This window comes from Phodopus roborovskii, unplaced genomic scaffold (assembly GCF_943737965.1).
Source record: "Phodopus roborovskii unplaced genomic scaffold, PHOROB, whole genome shotgun sequence".
Taxonomy (NCBI): Eukaryota; Metazoa; Chordata; class Mammalia; order Rodentia; family Cricetidae; genus Phodopus; species Phodopus roborovskii.
The window spans coordinates 15,041,671-15,059,071 of record NW_026126482.1 but is presented as its reverse complement, the minus strand read 5'-3'; the positions used below and the strand labels follow the sequence as shown (position 1 = coordinate 15,059,071).

Genomic DNA, 17,401 nt, shown 5'->3' with positions numbered 1-17,401 from the left:
TTTCAACAAAATGCATACAACTTTTTTAAAGTGGTGAATGTGCTCATTAATCAAATCTCTTTTTTATTATCAGAGATAGGGTCTCACTCTGTAGCCAAGGCTGGCCTAGTACTCTTGAATAGACCAGGGTAGCATCAAATTCATGGCAGTCCTCCTGCCTCAACCCCCAGAGTGCTGGGATATTACAGGTATGAGCTGTCAACCTGGCTCATTCACTGATATGAGAGAAATAGTGTAATCTACTCACCCACTAAAGCTAGGCTGGCTTAAATGTGTACCTGGGTTCTCTTCATACTTGTTATAGTTGTTTCTGTAGAAATATAACAGTCTCTAAGCATGGAGTTGTTTAACACTGTCACTCTGCATTTTTTAATTCTGTATCTGGTATGACTGTTCTGTTTAGATTCCCCAATTGTCTTTTTAGGTGACAGTTCTGGAAGCCAAAGATCGAATTGGAGGCCGAGTATGGGATGACAAGTCTTTTAAAGGCGTCGTAGTAGGAAGAGGACCCCAGATTGTCAATGGCTGTATTAATAACCCAGTAGCACTAATGTGTGAGCAAGTGAGTGTCTTGAAGACTTGTAGGAAAAGAAAAACGTTGTCTCTGTTTGCATAGGGTATTAATATGAGTTGGGGGTATGGCCCTGTGGTAATACACCTGTCTAGCATGTGGGAGGCCCTGAGTTCCAGCCTCAGTGCTGGGGGTGGGTTGGGGTATATTAATATGCTTCCAGAGTAGACAGCATACATAACTTCATACTCTCTGCACAGTATATAATAATGGTCACATGTATGCCTTTCCCATTAGGCACTTAAAAGACTTTCCCCAAGATCTTTAATTTTTATTTGTGAGTCATTTTCGGGCCACTTAGTTGGTTCATAATCAAGCCCAGGGTTGCTAGACATAGCAGGGGAAACATAGGCCTCTTGGCTGAGTCTGTCTTTCATATAAGTTTGTAGTTTAAATATGTCCCAAATATTGCATGAGATAGTTTACATGTACCATTTGGGGCATAATTAATACTTACAAAGTATGGTATTTCTCTGAAAGTCAGTCTGGTAGCACCCTGCCTATTATCTTGCCAGCCGAGTATGCTAAGGTGACTGTTTTCCCCTGGAAGGTTTGGGCTTCTCTGAGTGTATACGATCATTTGCATGAAGATCTGAAGTAGAGACAGAATGTTTAATAAGGACAGGTAACCCACAGCACCTGAAACATGAGCCGACAAGTTAGAGTGCATTGCCAGGAAGCTGTTGTTGTCACCCTCATATCCCATGAAGTGGGGTGTTTCTGACTTCATCCTGTTTTCTGTTTCCTCCGCTCGGCTGTCCCCCAGCGAGCACATTGTCTCTGTTTTGAGTTCTTAGATTCTTCTCATGAGAGCGCTGCCTAACTTCAGCTTAGAACTTGTAGGTATTTTTTTCCAGGAAAGACTTTCACCCTGTTCTTCTTGTTATTTTGAAGCTTGGCATCAGCATGCATAAGTTGGGAGAAAGATGTGACTTAATTCAGGAAGGTGGACGGATAACTGACCCCACTATTGACAAGCGCATGGATTTTCATTTTAATGCTCTCTTGGATGTTGTCTCTGAGTGGAGGAAGGATAAGACTCTGCTCCAAGATGTCCCTTTAGGAGGTATGGGGAGAACGGTGGTGTGATGGTTCCCTCGTAGTGTCTGCAAGAGGCCAGTCTTCACATACATTGCCCTCATTGAACACTGCAGATTTTCTCAGAGGTGGGCAGAACTTCCCTGGGGACCTTTGGCAATGGTGTGCATTGGTGCACGTGCCTACACACGCACACGAACCTTGCTTTGAGTTTGTATATTGTTTAACACAATTATCTAAACATTTATTTCAGTCCCCCAGAGAAACTTACTTTTACAGAAACCTGTGATAAGCCCTCCCTGTATATGGTTACGGTTGTTAGCCCATATATACTTTCTGAAGTTCTCTGAATATCAGGATTTCTTTCCTTTCTTTGACTTCAGTTGTAACAGATTGTTTTTGTTTTGTTTTTTGTTTGTTTGTTTTTAGTATGTTTTGCTTAATGCATGTTTTAAAGTAAACATAAAATCAGAACTTAAGTGGGCAATAGTAATCACAACTCTCAAGCCCTTCGCTGCCTGTGGTGCCCCATGTCAATGAAGGTACCATCTGGGACATTGTGTCCTGCCCCTTACATTTCTGTTTATATCACCCTCAATTTTGTGATCTGCATTTTTCACTTGTAGTTCTTAGATGCATGGTATTTTTTGAAGTGCGACTGTTTGAACTCTGCAATATGTTAATTTCTTTAACTATTTTGACAAGTGTGTTCTCAGTTCTTCAGCTGATAATGTTGCTAGGTGTTTGGAGTTTGATTTCTTTTCAGTGATATACTCTGACAAAAAGCATCTTAGGAGAGAAGGGGTATATTTAGGTTAGGTTAGAGTTTATTGTAGTACGGAAGTCACCTCACATCCATACTCAAGAGCATAGAGAAAGAAACGCTCAAGTACTTTCTGCTCAGCTTGGTGTTTGTACTCTAATAACACAGTCCTGATCCCCAAACTCAGGAATGGTGCTGCCCACTTTCAGGCTTTGTTTTCCCACATCCATTAGGCAGCTGAGACAATCCCCCCCTGACATGTAATCCTTCACTGAATTGCTTCCATTCCCAGGAAAGCCTACTTTGTAACAAGTTGACAATTAAAAATGGACACACAGGACATGTCTCTCAGTCCTCCTCCGCCAACTTTGAGAGACCTGACCCATTGTTGGAAAAAAGACAAACCATGACAGAATTCCCGGAAATGCCCCCCCCCCCCAGACAGCAGGCCACTGAATCAGATGTGTAGTTCCCAGACCAATTGATGATCTGTTAACCTGTTGGAACTGAAATTGCTAGCTTGACTTGGGAAGTCTCCAAATTTTACTTTTTTCTTTTTAAGACAGTCTCACCATGCAGCCCAGGCTGGTTTTGAACTTGGGATCCTTGTGCCTTAGCCTCCAGAATGCTGGGACTTTAGGTGTATCATCACACCCAATTCTCTTCTTAATGTTTTTCACCTGTGTGATAGACACTGGCTGAATTCTCTTTACATTTCTTTCTTAGCAACCCACCTTGTTCTCTTGGCCTTGCTTTAAAAAGTTAAAGGGGGCCCAAGAATAATTTATAAGTAATTGCTTAAGCTTAATATTTTATTTAAAAAGTTTTGATAATGCATACATATATCTGTATGAAGTTATGGTTGTATTATGCCTATCAGCTCAGTTGTTTGCTGTCTCAGAAGAGAGAGAGGGAGGGAGAGAGAGAGAGAGGTTGATTGTGTGTATGCTTTGGGGCTAGAGGTCATTTCACATCGACCAAGTACTGAAATTTGAAAGTATTATGTAAAAATTAGGCTAAAGCCCCTCTTAGTCTTCTTATGCTTAATTTCATGCTGGGCTGTAACAATGGTGTTTCTCTCCTTTTCACAAAGTGACAGGAATGTAGAGACTCTGTCAACAGGCAGGAATGGGGCTGCTACACCGGGCCTTGAAAGTGACAAAGTTCAAGACACCAGGGAAGAAACTTAGCACAAACCCTGGAGCCCTAGGTGTCTGGATATGACAAAGTAGTTCAGAATTACCCACATTTTAGTGAGAGTTTGGAGTTGAGGATGAGTCATGATCTAGGGTTATACACACACACACCACATGTGTGCATGCACATACTATTAATACATACATACCTTGTCTCAGAAAGCTGAGGGCTCAGACTGGTGCTTAGTAGGAGACCATTTGTCTACCCCACCCAAGGTGCTGAAACAAAAGCAATGGATGCTCAGGATGGTTATACAGATAGGTACACAGCACTTCACAGAAACCGGTGAGTAACTTAAATAGTTAGGAGCAACCTGTACTAAGATGCTTGGAATTAGACATGAAGCTAGAGCCCTCAGATACCAAGTGTACATCCCCCCCACCCCACCCCCGTTATTGCTTAAGCCAATCAGAACAATTCCACAGGAATGTCTGTAGTTAGGTAAGTGCTGGAGTTGAAGCACACACCTGTAATCCAGCACTGGGGCGCTGAGGCAACCGCTAGACAACACTAGACTGTAAGGCATGGGAAATCCGAGTGCTGGAGGGTGTACTTAAACTAGACAGCAGGAGAAGCAAGTCCAGCAGGGCTAGAATTTACCCCAAAAGGGTTTAAGAACTGTATGGCCAAGCCTCAAAGTGGGTAGGTCCATAGTTGCTACTTGGACGAAGCCAGCAGGTGCCCACCCTGCTCAGTCAGCTTTGGAACTTAATTGTCTGTTGCAACAGGAATTCATTAATGGTGTTAAGGAAAAGCCACAGGAGAGACTGCAGCCTAGCAGTCTTCTGTATCTCCATTTGTAAGGGAAGTGTGGGAACGCCAGCGTCATGGCAGTCTGAGCAGAAAGAGCAAGGTAATCCTGCCTCTGTGTGTGTAGGGTTCTTTTGTCCACATCTTGAATAAGAGGAAACAGTTTCTCAACTAAGCAGGAACTTGACATGTTTCATGTTTCATGTACAGCTTCCTCTGTAGCTTTCTTTCCATTCAGATTAAGCGTTTGCTTGCTGAGGACTCGGCCCCATCAAGAGTTTATTGCTCATTTTACTTATTCCTGGGTTTGCTTGGGAAGACTGAAGTTTGGGGCTCTGTTGGGGAAAGCAAGATCCGGAGTTGGATAGGGAATTGCTTCTCAACTGAATTTTTCCCCCCTTGCTCTGATCCATTCCTACCCCAGAGAAGATAGAGGAGATCTACCGAGCTTTTGTAAAGGAGTCTGGCATCCAGTTCAGCGAGCTGGAGGGACAGGTGCTGCAGTTCCACCTGAGTAACCTGGAGTACGCCTGTGGCAGCAGCCTTCAGCAGGTGAGCCAGTGGGCCCTGAACTACTCTGGCATGCAGCTAGGGCGCTGGCTCATCCAGGGGAGAGCTGCTGCAGAAGCAGTTTGGATCCCAGCACCCATCGCCTGACATGGTGATGTGTGCTCACCATCTCAGTGCTGAAGGGGCAGAGACTTGTTTAAAAACACTACTCCAAGAAACCAAAATAATGTAGCATTGCAGCTGTGTTCTGTTTGTCTTGTAGAAGTAAATTTCAAACTTTAGCCAGCTGTGATCTAGCGCTCCAGCACCTGTTTAGAAGTGTGGTCGTGAGGACACCTTCACCTCCATGCTACGCTGCATTACAGATTGAACCATTTTCCCCAAGTGTGCTGGTCTCAGCCTCTATGGAACTCCTACCCGTGTTGAGGAGAGAAGTTGGCGTATTTTCCTGTGGAGTTGCACCAATGCAGTTTGACCTGCATACACTTTGCCTTTGCCAGAGTTGGTGATAAAGGGCCATAGCTCACTCAAACACTCTAGCAGGCCTTGCCCTTCTCCTTGCTTTGCCTTCTCCCCTGCCTTGCTAAAAACCGTTAGATTATATTCTTAAAGCTAGCCACCAAGGTCTGTTCCCTCATTTAGCTACTTCCTCCTCCTGAGGCTGACTACCAAAGTCCAACAAGCAGAACCCCCCACCCCCTTTGGTTCACCTAATTAACGTGCCCAATTAAAATTAAACATGAGGTTTACCTTTATAAACTACCATTTGCCTATGTGCCGCGTCTGTCTCCCCTCTATCCAGAGGCAGTCCTTTGTCCCTCTGGGACAAATACCCATCCACTTTTCTTTGTTCTTTCCCCTTCTCCCTTGTCCTCATCTCCCTTTTACCACAGCATCCTAGCCCATTCTAACACAGACTTCCCCTCTCTTCTCTTAAAAGTGGAACCTGCAAGGTCATTTGCCGCTGTTTTCTGCCTGAGTCAGAAAGAGGCCACTTTTAACGTTTCTTCCCCTCTTAATAAAGGCTCTCTCTAGGAAAGTAGGTATTTTGGTGTGGTTTGTGTCCAGAGTCTGGGAGCAAGCCCCCGCTGTGCAAGAGTCCCCTTCAGCTAATGTAAAAGATGAACATTTTTTTTCTTTTGCTTTTTTTTTTTTTTTAAATCAATGAGTGGTACCCATTCTCAAATTATCTAAACCTTCTGCCCGCGTTTGTCATGTGTGAATGTACACGTGCATGCGTAGGCCATAGGACAACCTCAGATACTGTTCCTCAGGTGCTGTTCACTGTATTTATTTTGAGACAAGGTCTCACTCTGTAGTCTTTAATCTGGCCTGGAATTTAGGGCAGTGCCTCAGTTTTCTAAGTGCTAGAATTAGAGGCATGAGCCAACATGTTTGTTTAGACCTTTCATTCTAAAATAAGCTTTTCTGTGTGTCAGAGTTTGCCTTCCCCAGACAATAGTGTACACTGGGGCTGTTGGTTGGCCTCACCTCTGTGATTGGTACTCTGTCCTCCTGCCTTGGATGGTTTTTCCCACCTGGAGCTTCTTTTCCATGTCCTCAGGGACAGCTTGTAGGTTTACATTGTGGCTTCCTAACATGTTGTATTGTTTCCCAGGTGTCTGCTCGATCCTGGGATCACAATGAATTCTTTGCCCAGTTTGCTGGTGACCATACTCTTCTAACTCCTGGATACTCCACTATCATTGAAAAACTGGCTGAAGGACTGGACATTCGCCTCAAGTCTCCAGTGAGTTTGGATGGTGGGAGGCTCTGGTTTTTGCTTGCTTGGGGAGGATGTGGAGTTTTGGGAGGCTGTAGTTTTGGGACTGTGATTATCAGGAGGTAGGTGTTCGTTTGGGCAGTCGGCCAATATCTTCCAACACTTTGAGGGTACAAATGTAGCTTGAGAATCACAGCATCCACTGAGTTAAGCAGTGCCTAAGGTTTGGAAACCAGAGTGGCCTGGGCACAGTTCACTAATAATACAACGTTTGAGTAGCTCATGACCTCACTAACCCTAACCCAACACTTCAGTTCTTCATCCCAATGAGCTTAAGTCATCATAGTTTCAGAAATGATTTCTTACTATTTTACTTGTGCTATAATAAAGGTTTTTCCATTATCCTGACATGCTTATAAACTTTAACTCTTTTTCTTTTTGTTCTTTTTTGGTTTTTTGAGGCAGGGTTTCTCTGTTTTGCTTTGGAGCCTGTCCTGGAACTCACTCTGTAGACCAGGCTGGTCTTGAACTCACAGAGATCCACCTGTCTCTGCCTCCCAAGTGTTGGATTTAAAGGCATGCGCCACCAACACCTGGCATTATAAACTTTAACTCTTGAGTTCAGCTGTATCCACTTAAGATTGCTGCATGCCCTGCACTCACTGGTCCACATAGCTTCAGTAGTACATGCACACACACATGCCACACGCACACATGTACACTCGAGCAATGGGAGTACATTGCTCATGTACTGATCCTTGCATTGTTTCTAAATGTTTGTCTTGAACAGGTGCAAAGTATAGATTATACTGGAGATGAAGTGCAAGTTACCACGACAGATGGTATGGGGCATTCTGCACAAAAGGTAGGTGCTAGGATCCTACTAGGATAGAGCACCGTACTGCCAAGGGCCTGTGGAGAAGAAAACAGTCTTTGCCATCAAGCTTTGTGCTTGGCAGTCTGCCTAGAGACTTGTTGGTTTCTAATGAAGTAGATCTATCCACAAGCTGTGGATAGCTTACGAATCTGAAATAGTCAAGCACCATCTAAACATGTGGCGGATGGAACTCTGTGTTCCTTAGAGTGGGTTCTTTGATACACTGGTCCTAATAACAGAATAAGAAAATTCCCAGGGCTGGCGATTGAGGAGCTGGATGTCATCTCCTTTCTTCTCCCGAAAATGCCTTGGTCACATGAGTTTGGGAAGTGCTATATAGCCCAACCCCCTTAGGGTTGAAAGGGATGCTGAAAAGGCTTGGAGAAGTTGCACATTGAAGAGACCTGTTACTTCAATTCTGCACCTTTACCATGGAACCCTTTCCAAATTCAGGTTTTTGTCTTGCAGCTGTGCTCATGCAGCATGTAAGTGCCTTGATGTACCTTGAATTTCTGTTAAACAGCTTCAATGGGTGGAGAGTGCAAGGTGCTGAGTCTAGTTCCTGACATCACAATGTGAATGAAACCTAGTACTGGAAAATAAAGGCAGTTACTCTGCATAGGGATTTATAAACCCCGAAAGCTTGGTTATTTCTGAACTTGGACCCTGTCACCTGTTGGCAGGCTAGCTTTGCTTTCTCCTCTTTTTATCTGACACCTATTCACAGTCCTGAATATTCACACAGAAACAAAGAATTGCATGACACACAGGGAGGACAGAAACGAGAGATGCAATGGATTAGGGATGTCTTAAAACTACTGTCACCAGCTGGCTGGGAGACTATGCAGTGGTTCTCACCACCCTGCAGGGATTCTGAGTTTTGAATTTGGCTGGGTGTATTTCTCAAGCCTCTCATGATTCTCTGTGTAGCTTGCTGAGAGCCACTGAACAGTGGTGTCACAGTCTGTAAACTACAGTGTAGGACCTTCCTAAGGCTAGCATTTTAAGTATGACCTTTTAAAATTACAACTCAGCTGACCATTCAATTGAGGGAATTCTGTGTGTCTGCATCTTAGTGTTTAGGTGTTTTCCTGCCTGGTCACCTTCACCCTCTGTTGGTGTTGGCCAGACACATGCACTCCTGAGCCTTTATATCCAGATGAATCAGCATAGCTGCAAACTGCACTCTGAAATGTTTAGAGCAAACATTTTTATTATCTGACTAGTACTCATCACATCACAGTTTGTACTGGATGTCTTCTTGAACATGTGAGTGAAAGCTTTGCAACCCAGTTGGGGAGATTAAAACCTTGTGACAGACTGTACTCAATCAGGTTGCTCTCGGAGAAAATGACCCTCATTGTCCCTCCAGGATGAGTTTATACCACTGGCTGAGTGCCTTACTCAAGGACTTGTACTTCTGAAAGTCTTGTTAGTAAGCCTTCTAGGTTTGTTGGTTTGTTTGTTTGTTTGAATTTCTTTTTTAATTTAGAAACAATCTTACTTTACATATCAATCCCCCCCCATTCCCTGTACCTCCCATCCTCCCATGCCCCTCATCCACTTCCCCAAGGATAGTGAGGCCTTCCTTGGGACTTCTAGGTTTTACTCAATTTTTTTGCAGTTGTCATGTCAGCTGTTGTTTGGCAATGACTATTTTGGCCATGTAGATGCTAATATATGTGAATAGATTGTAAGCTTTAGGAGAGCCAACATGTTTTATGCTTTAAGACTTTGAGGTGGCAGAAAGTATGGCAGAGCTCACAGGAGAACTCTGGGCTTGCTTTGAGTCTGGACTTGGTAAACCAAATGTATGTAATATTTGAGGGTGGGAGTAAATGTTGAGAGTGCAGGCGCAGTCTTGTCTCATCGCCTGTGGATATTGAAAGGCAGATATACTGCCTTCCCTCCCTCTTCCTGCAGACTCCCTTGCCACTAAGGTTTTCCCTCTAAGTGAGATCCAGCCAGTCGTATACACATCTGGAAGGTGTAGCTTGTATGGCTTTGCTTTACAATTTCTGCCTCTGCTGACAGCACAGTGGTTAAGGTGCTTGGTTCTGCTGTAGCAGGGATAGCAGAGGTTCCATGAAGCCAAAAGGCAGTTAAGGAAACACCTGTTTTGCTTGTGTTGGTTTTTCTATATGTAGGTAGCAGTAGTAATGACTTCTTGGTTGATTCTGGAACTAGAACTTTCTGAATGGTAAGGTGAGACAGCAGTTATCCTTTGTAGCTGTTTTTTATTATGTAGCTTCAAGGATCCTTTTTTCCCCCAGTAGGTCCTTGGTGTGTAACCTTGGTTGGCCTTAACCTTCTAAGTGCTAGGATTATAGGCCAGTGCTACCATACCCAGCTGGGAGTTCAATTTGACCTTTAAAACTACTTGAGACCTTTGTAGTAAAGTGCTTATTGCTTAAAATGTTCTTATGTGGTTACGTAGTGTATAAACTAATACTTGGGATATGCTTCTCAATTATGGAGCATATTGTTGTTTGTTAGTTTTTAGTAGTACTCTGATTCTGAGATCAGTAGGGGCAGGTGTTTCCTTTATTGTATAGACTGTTGATAGGGATGGTATTAAAAATGACAGAACAAGCTCTGTACATTCCTGTGCGGATGCTACTTCTGCCCAGCTAGGCACTCTTGTGCAATGAATAACCTGTGTGGTCTCACATAACACCCCTTATTCTTAGAACATAAAGTAGGATGTTGACACTTTACCACTGAAGTACAGCAGAGAGGAATGTTTAGGTTTTGGTGTGAGCCACTGAGAAGTGTGGGTAGTTTCGAATGCTGTGTCGTGTTAATTGTTCCCCACAGGTATTAGTCACTGTACCACTGGCTATACTGCAGAGAGGTGCCATCCAGTTTAATCCACCATTGTCAGAGAAGAAGATGAAGGCCATCAATAGCTTGGGCGCAGGCATCATTGAAAAGGTGACCTAAATTACCTTAGCCACTGAGATCAGTGCTGGCTGATAGTTTAGTTTGGATAATAACCTTTTGTACAATTAGGCAAATAAGAGGGAATTAGAGTAAACAGAATTACTATATACATGTATGAGTTGTCAAAGAACTAATTTACTCAGTTAAAAATGGGGGGGGGGTATTAAGTTTAGCCTTATTTTAAAATTTTCTGATGTAATCTGTATTTAAAATGGGGGGGGGAGGCCAGCTGAATTCCATTTTGACTTTTAGGAGAATCAGTTCTCTTGATCCCCTAGATAGGGTCTCATGTAGTCTAGACTGCCTTCAAACTTCAATCTAAGCTAGGGGTAGATTTGAAGTCCTGATTTTCCTGCCTCCACCTATCAATGCTGAGATTATCTGACTGCCTACCATGCCCAGCAGGGAAATGAATCTTGTTATCCAAGTTTGGCTTTGTTATAGGCAGTTCTTAATTTGTTTTGTTTCCCATGTCCATCTTCTCTTCCTTGGTCCCAGTAAGCCCACTGGTTTTGGTGTTTTGTTTTGTTTGCAGCCATTATTCCCTTAGCAGTCTTCAGATACTAGAAGGCCTTTTAAATGGTGTGTACCTTATGGAAGCTCAGGGCTAAATAGGTGGGATTTTGACCCTAGTCGTTTCTGAGTAGACTTAAGTTGTGTTTAGAGGATGGCTTGTAACTGACACGGGGTGCACTTAATCATCTCTCTGCTTGCTTTCCAGATTGCCTTGCAGTTTCCGTATAGATTTTGGGACAGTAAAGTTCAAGGGGCTGACTTTTTTGGTCATGTTCCTCCCAGTGCCAGCCAGCGAGGGCTCTTCGCAGTATACTATGACATGGACCCTCAGGTAAAATTTTGTGGTGTGGTTTGAATTCCTTTCTTGAAGGTTAGGGTTTGTGAATTTTATGCCCTGAGCAGGAGTGAATGATTGTGTAGGTCATGGTATGTTTATATTCTGGGGAGGATGCATTGACTGATACATTTCCTTTGGAAAAGAAGTCCTATTTGCCCTGTTTTCTTAAAAGCGTCAGCTCTGCTCTCTGGGGTCTGACCTGATGCTTGTGAGAGCTTCTTTCAGGTTGAAAGTGAATTCCTCAGGTAAGGTTATCGATAGCACAATAAACAATTGAACCACAATTCTCAGCTGTTGGCTCTGCTGAGCTAGGTTGGGGATGGGAGTTAAAGTCCTGGGAGTAGACAGCTGTGGGAACATCCCCTGCAGCTGTGCCACCAAAATCAAGGGACCCAGGCACTGTTGCCTACTTTTCCTCACTTGGAAGAAATGTTTTAAGGGGGTTTCATGTAGGAGCCATGGAAGGTTTTAATTATTCTTGCAGACTTCTCTCTCAATCTTTCTGCTGCTTCTCAAACAAAATTTCATAACCAGCTAAGGGAACCTTTAGTTTGACATTTACATTATTGCATGCATGTTTCTTTCCAGCAGGGGGCTGTAGAGTGTGTGTGGAGGGGGAAAGGGATGAGTAATGTGCATGAGAACGGATAGGGATTGAAGTGAAGATAAAGGACAATGGGGCACAATGAAATTCAGCTTAGAATAATGCCCTTGTGTGTGGAACTGAGCCTTTATAGCAACTGTCTGTGCTTTTTCCCTGTGTGCCTGCAAAAGCAGCAGAGTGTACTGATGTCCGTGATCACAGGGGAAGCAGTTGCATCCCTCAGGACCATGGATGACAAGCAGGTGTTACAGCAGTGCATGGACATCCTTCGGGAGCTGTTCAAGGAGCAGGTGAGAAAACCCTCCCTGGAAAGATAAAAGTACTTATTGTGGATGTGATCTGAGCAGGTGGGACTGGACACCACTCTGCATTACTGAATATGAAGGCATCAAGATAGGCCACGTTGGTTTTTCTTGCATTTTCCCTCTCCACCTGAGTACCCAGCTGAGTATCAGGACTGCCGTAGCAAAATGCCACAGCACAGGTGCCTAGACTGTCTTTTAGAGTTCTGCAGGCCTCAGGCCTAGGATTAAGATAATCTAGGTGAGTTGGTTTCTGTAGGACTCTTCATTGTTTACAGATGTTTTCCTTGGTCATCAGGCTTTAGCAGAAGTGACCTTACCCACTGAACTGTCTATCTCATTGAGAAATATACAACATTCCTTTTAAAAAGCAATGTTTTCTAAAATTTTCTAGTGTGCCACATAAACAAGTGTCTCTACAAGGAGCTCAGGGTACCTTCTTCCATTCTTTGGAGATCTGGAAGTAGCTATGACCTGTCTTCTAACTAAGAGTAGAAATAGAAGTGAAATGACTCATAATTTAAATTTGAGGTACATTCATTCAGCTATTGTCAATCCTTTGTAAAAGATCTAACTAGTCATGCAATTCAGTCAAAATCATTCTCAGCTTGGGTGTTCACCTGGCTTTTTAGTTACCTGGAACTGTAGTTTATAGGGAAGTGTTTCTCATGTCAGAAGCCAGTGAACAAAATTAAGTTTAGTGTACAGTCACTGTAATGATTTTTTTGTACAGGATGTGTCTTTGGCAGGTGAAGCATAGAAGGGATTGGGTGTGGCTGAGGAAGGGAGAGGCCATAGGAAGGACATACAGCTGCTAAAACAGTTTCTTTCTAATTGGGTTGTGGTGTGTCCAACTTTCCTTTTTATCCTATTTTAAAAGTAATTATTTGTTTGCACATAAGGAAATCCCAGATCCCACCAAGTATTTTGTCACAAGGTGGAGCACAGAGCCATGGATCCAGATGGCATATAGTTTCGTCAAGACATTTGGAAGTGGTGAGGCCTATGACATCATTGCTGAAGAAATACAAGGAACTGTCTTCTTTGCTGGTGAGGTACATATCTTGACATCAAACTCAACCCTTTTTCAGTTAAAATGCTCAGTCTTAAAACCCAAGTCAAGTATTGTTTGAAAGTCTGGTGATTATTCATGGTAGAAACCCTTTCCATTCTGAAAGCTTGCCTTATATTTCTGCTAGCAGCTATTTTTAACTGTCTATTTTCCTGTGAAGAGATCATTCTTGAGACTTATCTGTCTTAAAGTATCTATATTGACATTATATTATTTAAGTATTAGACTCTGACTTACTTTGTTCTATTAAAATTATAGCTTACTTGTGGCCAGCCTGGTCTACAGAGCATAGTGCTGGGATAGGCTCCAAAGCTACAGAGAAACCCTGTCTCAAATATATATATGTGTGTGTGTGTGTGTGTGTGTGTGTGTGTGTGTGTATGTATGTGTATATATGTATGTATACATACATATATATATACATATACATATATATATATATATATATATCTTATTTAGTCTCCAGGCACCATTGTTTGAATGCACCTATTTTACTTAGTTGGTATCCATGCTCCAGCTCTCACTCTATAAGTCCAGGCTTGATTGCAACAATTCTGCCCCCATATTCTGCTAAGATCCCAGTGGGAGTCAACACACTTGGTTGATCTGTTTTTACACAGTGTCATATTTACTGCTGAGCCAAGGTGTTCATGAGTGCTTTCTTGGTAGCTATTTTGGTGTCTGTCTTCCCTGCCCCTTCAGTCATCTCCAATTCACAATTCCCTCAGATCTCCCTCCTAGCTGGTTTATTATCTGAAACCCTGGAGTCTGCACTGTTCACTAACAAGTTATAGTAGGGTCTTCTACTGGGTAGACTCTTAATCCTCTTTAGTCCTTGTAATTAAAGAATACTGTTCACTTCCTCCCATTTTCTTTATCCTTAGATCTTCTGTCCTCCTTCAAACTCTTGGATTGCCAACCTTTCTTCTTTGACTTTGGGAGAGGTGTTTGGAAATCTTTCCACTTTGAAATGAATGTCTTCTTGTCAATTTTTATTGCCAGCTATTATGACTTGAGAATTGTCTCCTTGGTTATTTAGGCTTTTGACAAATGTTTCCTGTTTTCCTTGCTGGCTATGAGGAGAGGCACATCTGAAAAGCCTTCCTTCACAGCTCCAGCAGTGATAGCACTGCCTGGGAACATTCCCTTTTTGTAGTAACTTTGCTTCTGGCATTTTGGATGCTAGAAGGCTCATTGGTAATTAATACTTTTTACTTAACATAGTACCTAAATTTTTGTGAGAAGAGAGGCATGTTTGAGGGGTAAATGTGCCAGAGCTCAGCTTCAGATGTGTCATTCCTTTGGAGCTGTCCACCTTGGTTGCTTTGGAGACACGGTTTCATAGGCTTGGAGTTCCACCTTCCTAGAGCTGAGTACAAGGGTGTGCTGCTGCATCAAGCTTTTTAACATGCACGTCCTTGTGTTTGACTTTACCAACCACAGGAGGGACAGGAGCATCAGCTGCCTGGACCTAAGGGCTTTGGAAACCAGCTGCTGCCTGCACTGCGATGCTCCTCAGGTCCCAAAGACTGAAATTTCCCAAAGATTCTTTGTAGAATTGTTTTTGCCTTTTGTTAGTTCCTGCCCTCCATCCCATCATAAAGGCAGCTCTATTACAAGTTTACATGCAGATCACAAATCTTGTTCAATCAGAAACTGTTAGGTTTTTGTCATGTGATTTTTTTTTTCTTTTCTTTTTTCTTTTTTTTTTTTTTTTTTTTTTTGGATAAGAGCTATCTTAACCCAGCCATGCAAATTGTACATAATGGTCATATTCCAGGCAGCAGCTTTTAGAGACGGCAGTTTTAGGCTAAGATGGGATTTTGTTTTGTGAGACAGGATTTCTCCTTGTAGTTTTGGAGCCTGTCCTGGAACTAGCTCTGTAGACCAGGCTGGCCTTAAACTTACAAAGATCTGCCTGCCTCTGCCTCCTGAGTACTGGGATTAAAGACATGTGCCACCAAGCCAGGCTAAAATGGGATTTCCTTAGACTCTTCTTGCTTTCCCTGGATAGTTATTCTCACCTTCTCAGTACCCATTTATGAGGCTTATGAGTACTCAACCTCCACTGTCCTAGATGGTATTTCCAAATCAGATACGAGTTAAGTTTGGTAAAGCATTAGCAAAAGAAGCCAAGATTCAATGCTATGTCATGAACACATAAATCTTTAAGTAGGCCAGAAAAAGTGTAAGGTCCTACGACCTGTTGATGTCATACGTTCTTTATGCACAGTCTGAAACAGTTTTTTTTTTTTTTTTTTTTTTTTTTTCTCCCACAGGCAACAAACAGGCATTTCCCACAAACTGTTACTGGGGCCTATTTGAGTGGTGTTCGAGAAGCAAGCAAAATTGCAGCCTTTTAAAAAGAACACATCCAGACCTAGCTTTCTTCTGTGTCCCAAATGGAAAAGTTTGAAACACAAGTTAAACTTAAGTTTTATAAGAGAGAGGGGACTCTGTATAGTAAAATTGAAATGTTTCTGTGGTGATAGGAAAATGTAAACACATTTCATTCTTCTGAAATCACTGACCCTCAAAATCTCCTAGGCACTTAATTTCATTTTTCAATTGGCCCAATTAGTGCGAAGTCCCATGGTTTTCAGAAGGTGGCACCGGTTGGGAGTTCCCTTCAGACTGGATATTCTAGTTGGCAGATTACTTTTCATAGTATTGTGAAACCAAGTAATCCAGCAGGAGTCACTAGCACACTTAGAGAAAGCCATGTGTTTTTCTGTGACAATTTATCAGTACCCTTACCAATGAGCCTTACTATTTTTACACAGCTCCGATCTTCGGGCTTTCCTTAAAATTTTCAATTCTTTTTTATACAGCAACTTGAAGGTGTGACATAAAGCTTCTAGGCTATTTTATACTACATATACTTCTTTTCATTGGGTATTCAAAACTGAGATTCAGGTATATTTTGATATTTTAATCTGTGCTCTCATCAACATAAGACTCAAAAATCCCTTAACCGCGAGTGAAATTCCACACTATAAAACAGACTAAAATCATTTTGGGGAGGGTAGCACACTTGAAATTTGGCAAATATCTTGTCAGAATAATTAAAAGCCCCTCTTCACCTATTTTTAAAGTGATTTTCACAGTATCTAATATTTTATATAATTTACAGTAAGTTTCCCATAGGCAGGTCCACTGGAAAACTGCAGAAAATCTTAGTTATCTTGGTACATAGCACATACTTTCTAAGCCGTATGTTAAAAGTCTGAACATGGCGAAACTTTTCCACTTGAAGTTTAGTTAATAAACATGGGTTTCAGGGTCTTTTGGATGCCTATTCTGCCAAGAAACTTCAGTTGACAAATTAGAAATGTGCTTTTGTTTTAAAAAGTCTTTGAATTGCATTATCTGCTTTTAAAAGGGAGCTACAAAAGACTTTAAAGCCACTTTTTAAAATATTAACGGAAGACCTTATATAAAGAATATACAGTAAAGTGAGCTCTAAACAGTCTTGACGCCCTCCCTGTCAAAGTATGATACAAGCCAGTAACTACATTTTTAAAGTTAATTATTCACTGTACTTAGAGGTTATTTGTTGAGACTCATTGGTACTGATAAGGGAAGTATTCTGCTTTAAAGTGTAAGTAATTAAAATGTTTAGCGTGTGTGAAGTGATAAATGCAAAATGTTAAAATTTCAGTCTTAAGTTATTTAGTTTCTAGGCACTTGAGCTTGTATTATGCCATTTCATATAAATGTGTATTTAATTTTTCTCCCTTTTTCAAGTGACAACTTAATTTCATATTTTGTCCTACGGGAACTATGGTACTTTTGAGTTGCTATGTTTTTCAACCTCTTAAGATTTTTGTTAATGAGAGTCAGGCGGTGATGGTACGCGCCTTTAATCCCAGCACTCAGGAGGCAGACAGATTTCTGTGAATTCAAGGCCAGCCTGGTCTACAGAGTGAGTTCCAGGACAGCTAGGACTGTTTCACAGAGAAACCCTGTCTCAAAAAAGCAAACAAACAAACAAAAAACCAAAACAACCAAAAACAATTAGTTAATGAGCAGAATTACAGTGATTTAACTACGCATCATGAATAACTGGTTATGTAAAACATGCTTAACTTAATAAGAACTTTTGCAAATGCCCTTAATAAATGGTTATAGCATCACTCTGTCAACTGTTTCCAATCCTTTTAAAATTTTGGTTATAAGCATTTACAACCTATTTCCT

The 17,401-nt window shown here is 42.0% G+C and overlaps 1 protein-coding gene across 2 annotated transcripts in view; it reads left to right on the top strand.

Moving 5' to 3' along the window:
* Kdm1b (lysine demethylase 1B) overlaps positions 1 to 17,339 on the top strand; it is a 36,341-nt gene extending 19,002 nt beyond the window's left edge. Inside the window, exons 11-20 of one of the 2 annotated variants that reach the window (XM_051194327.1) lie at positions 425 to 562; positions 1,466 to 1,637; positions 4,744 to 4,871; positions 6,448 to 6,579; positions 7,343 to 7,417; positions 10,247 to 10,363; positions 11,094 to 11,219; positions 12,003 to 12,119; positions 13,034 to 13,186; positions 15,483 to 17,339. In XM_051194327.1, coding sequence (XP_051050284.1) covers positions 425 to 562; positions 1,466 to 1,637; positions 4,744 to 4,871; positions 6,448 to 6,579; positions 7,343 to 7,417; positions 10,247 to 10,363; positions 11,094 to 11,219; positions 12,003 to 12,119; positions 13,034 to 13,186; positions 15,483 to 15,566 — 1,242 coding nt within the window. In that variant the 3' untranslated portion in view covers positions 15,567 to 17,339. Of the gene's footprint in view, positions 1 to 424; positions 563 to 1,465; positions 1,638 to 4,743; positions 4,872 to 6,447; positions 6,580 to 7,342; positions 7,418 to 10,246; positions 10,364 to 11,093; positions 11,220 to 11,999; positions 12,120 to 13,033; positions 13,187 to 15,482 lie in introns of both variants that reach the window. The other variant, XM_051194326.1, reaches the window with a different exon arrangement.
* The last annotated feature ends 62 nt before the right edge of the window (positions 17,340 to 17,401 follow it).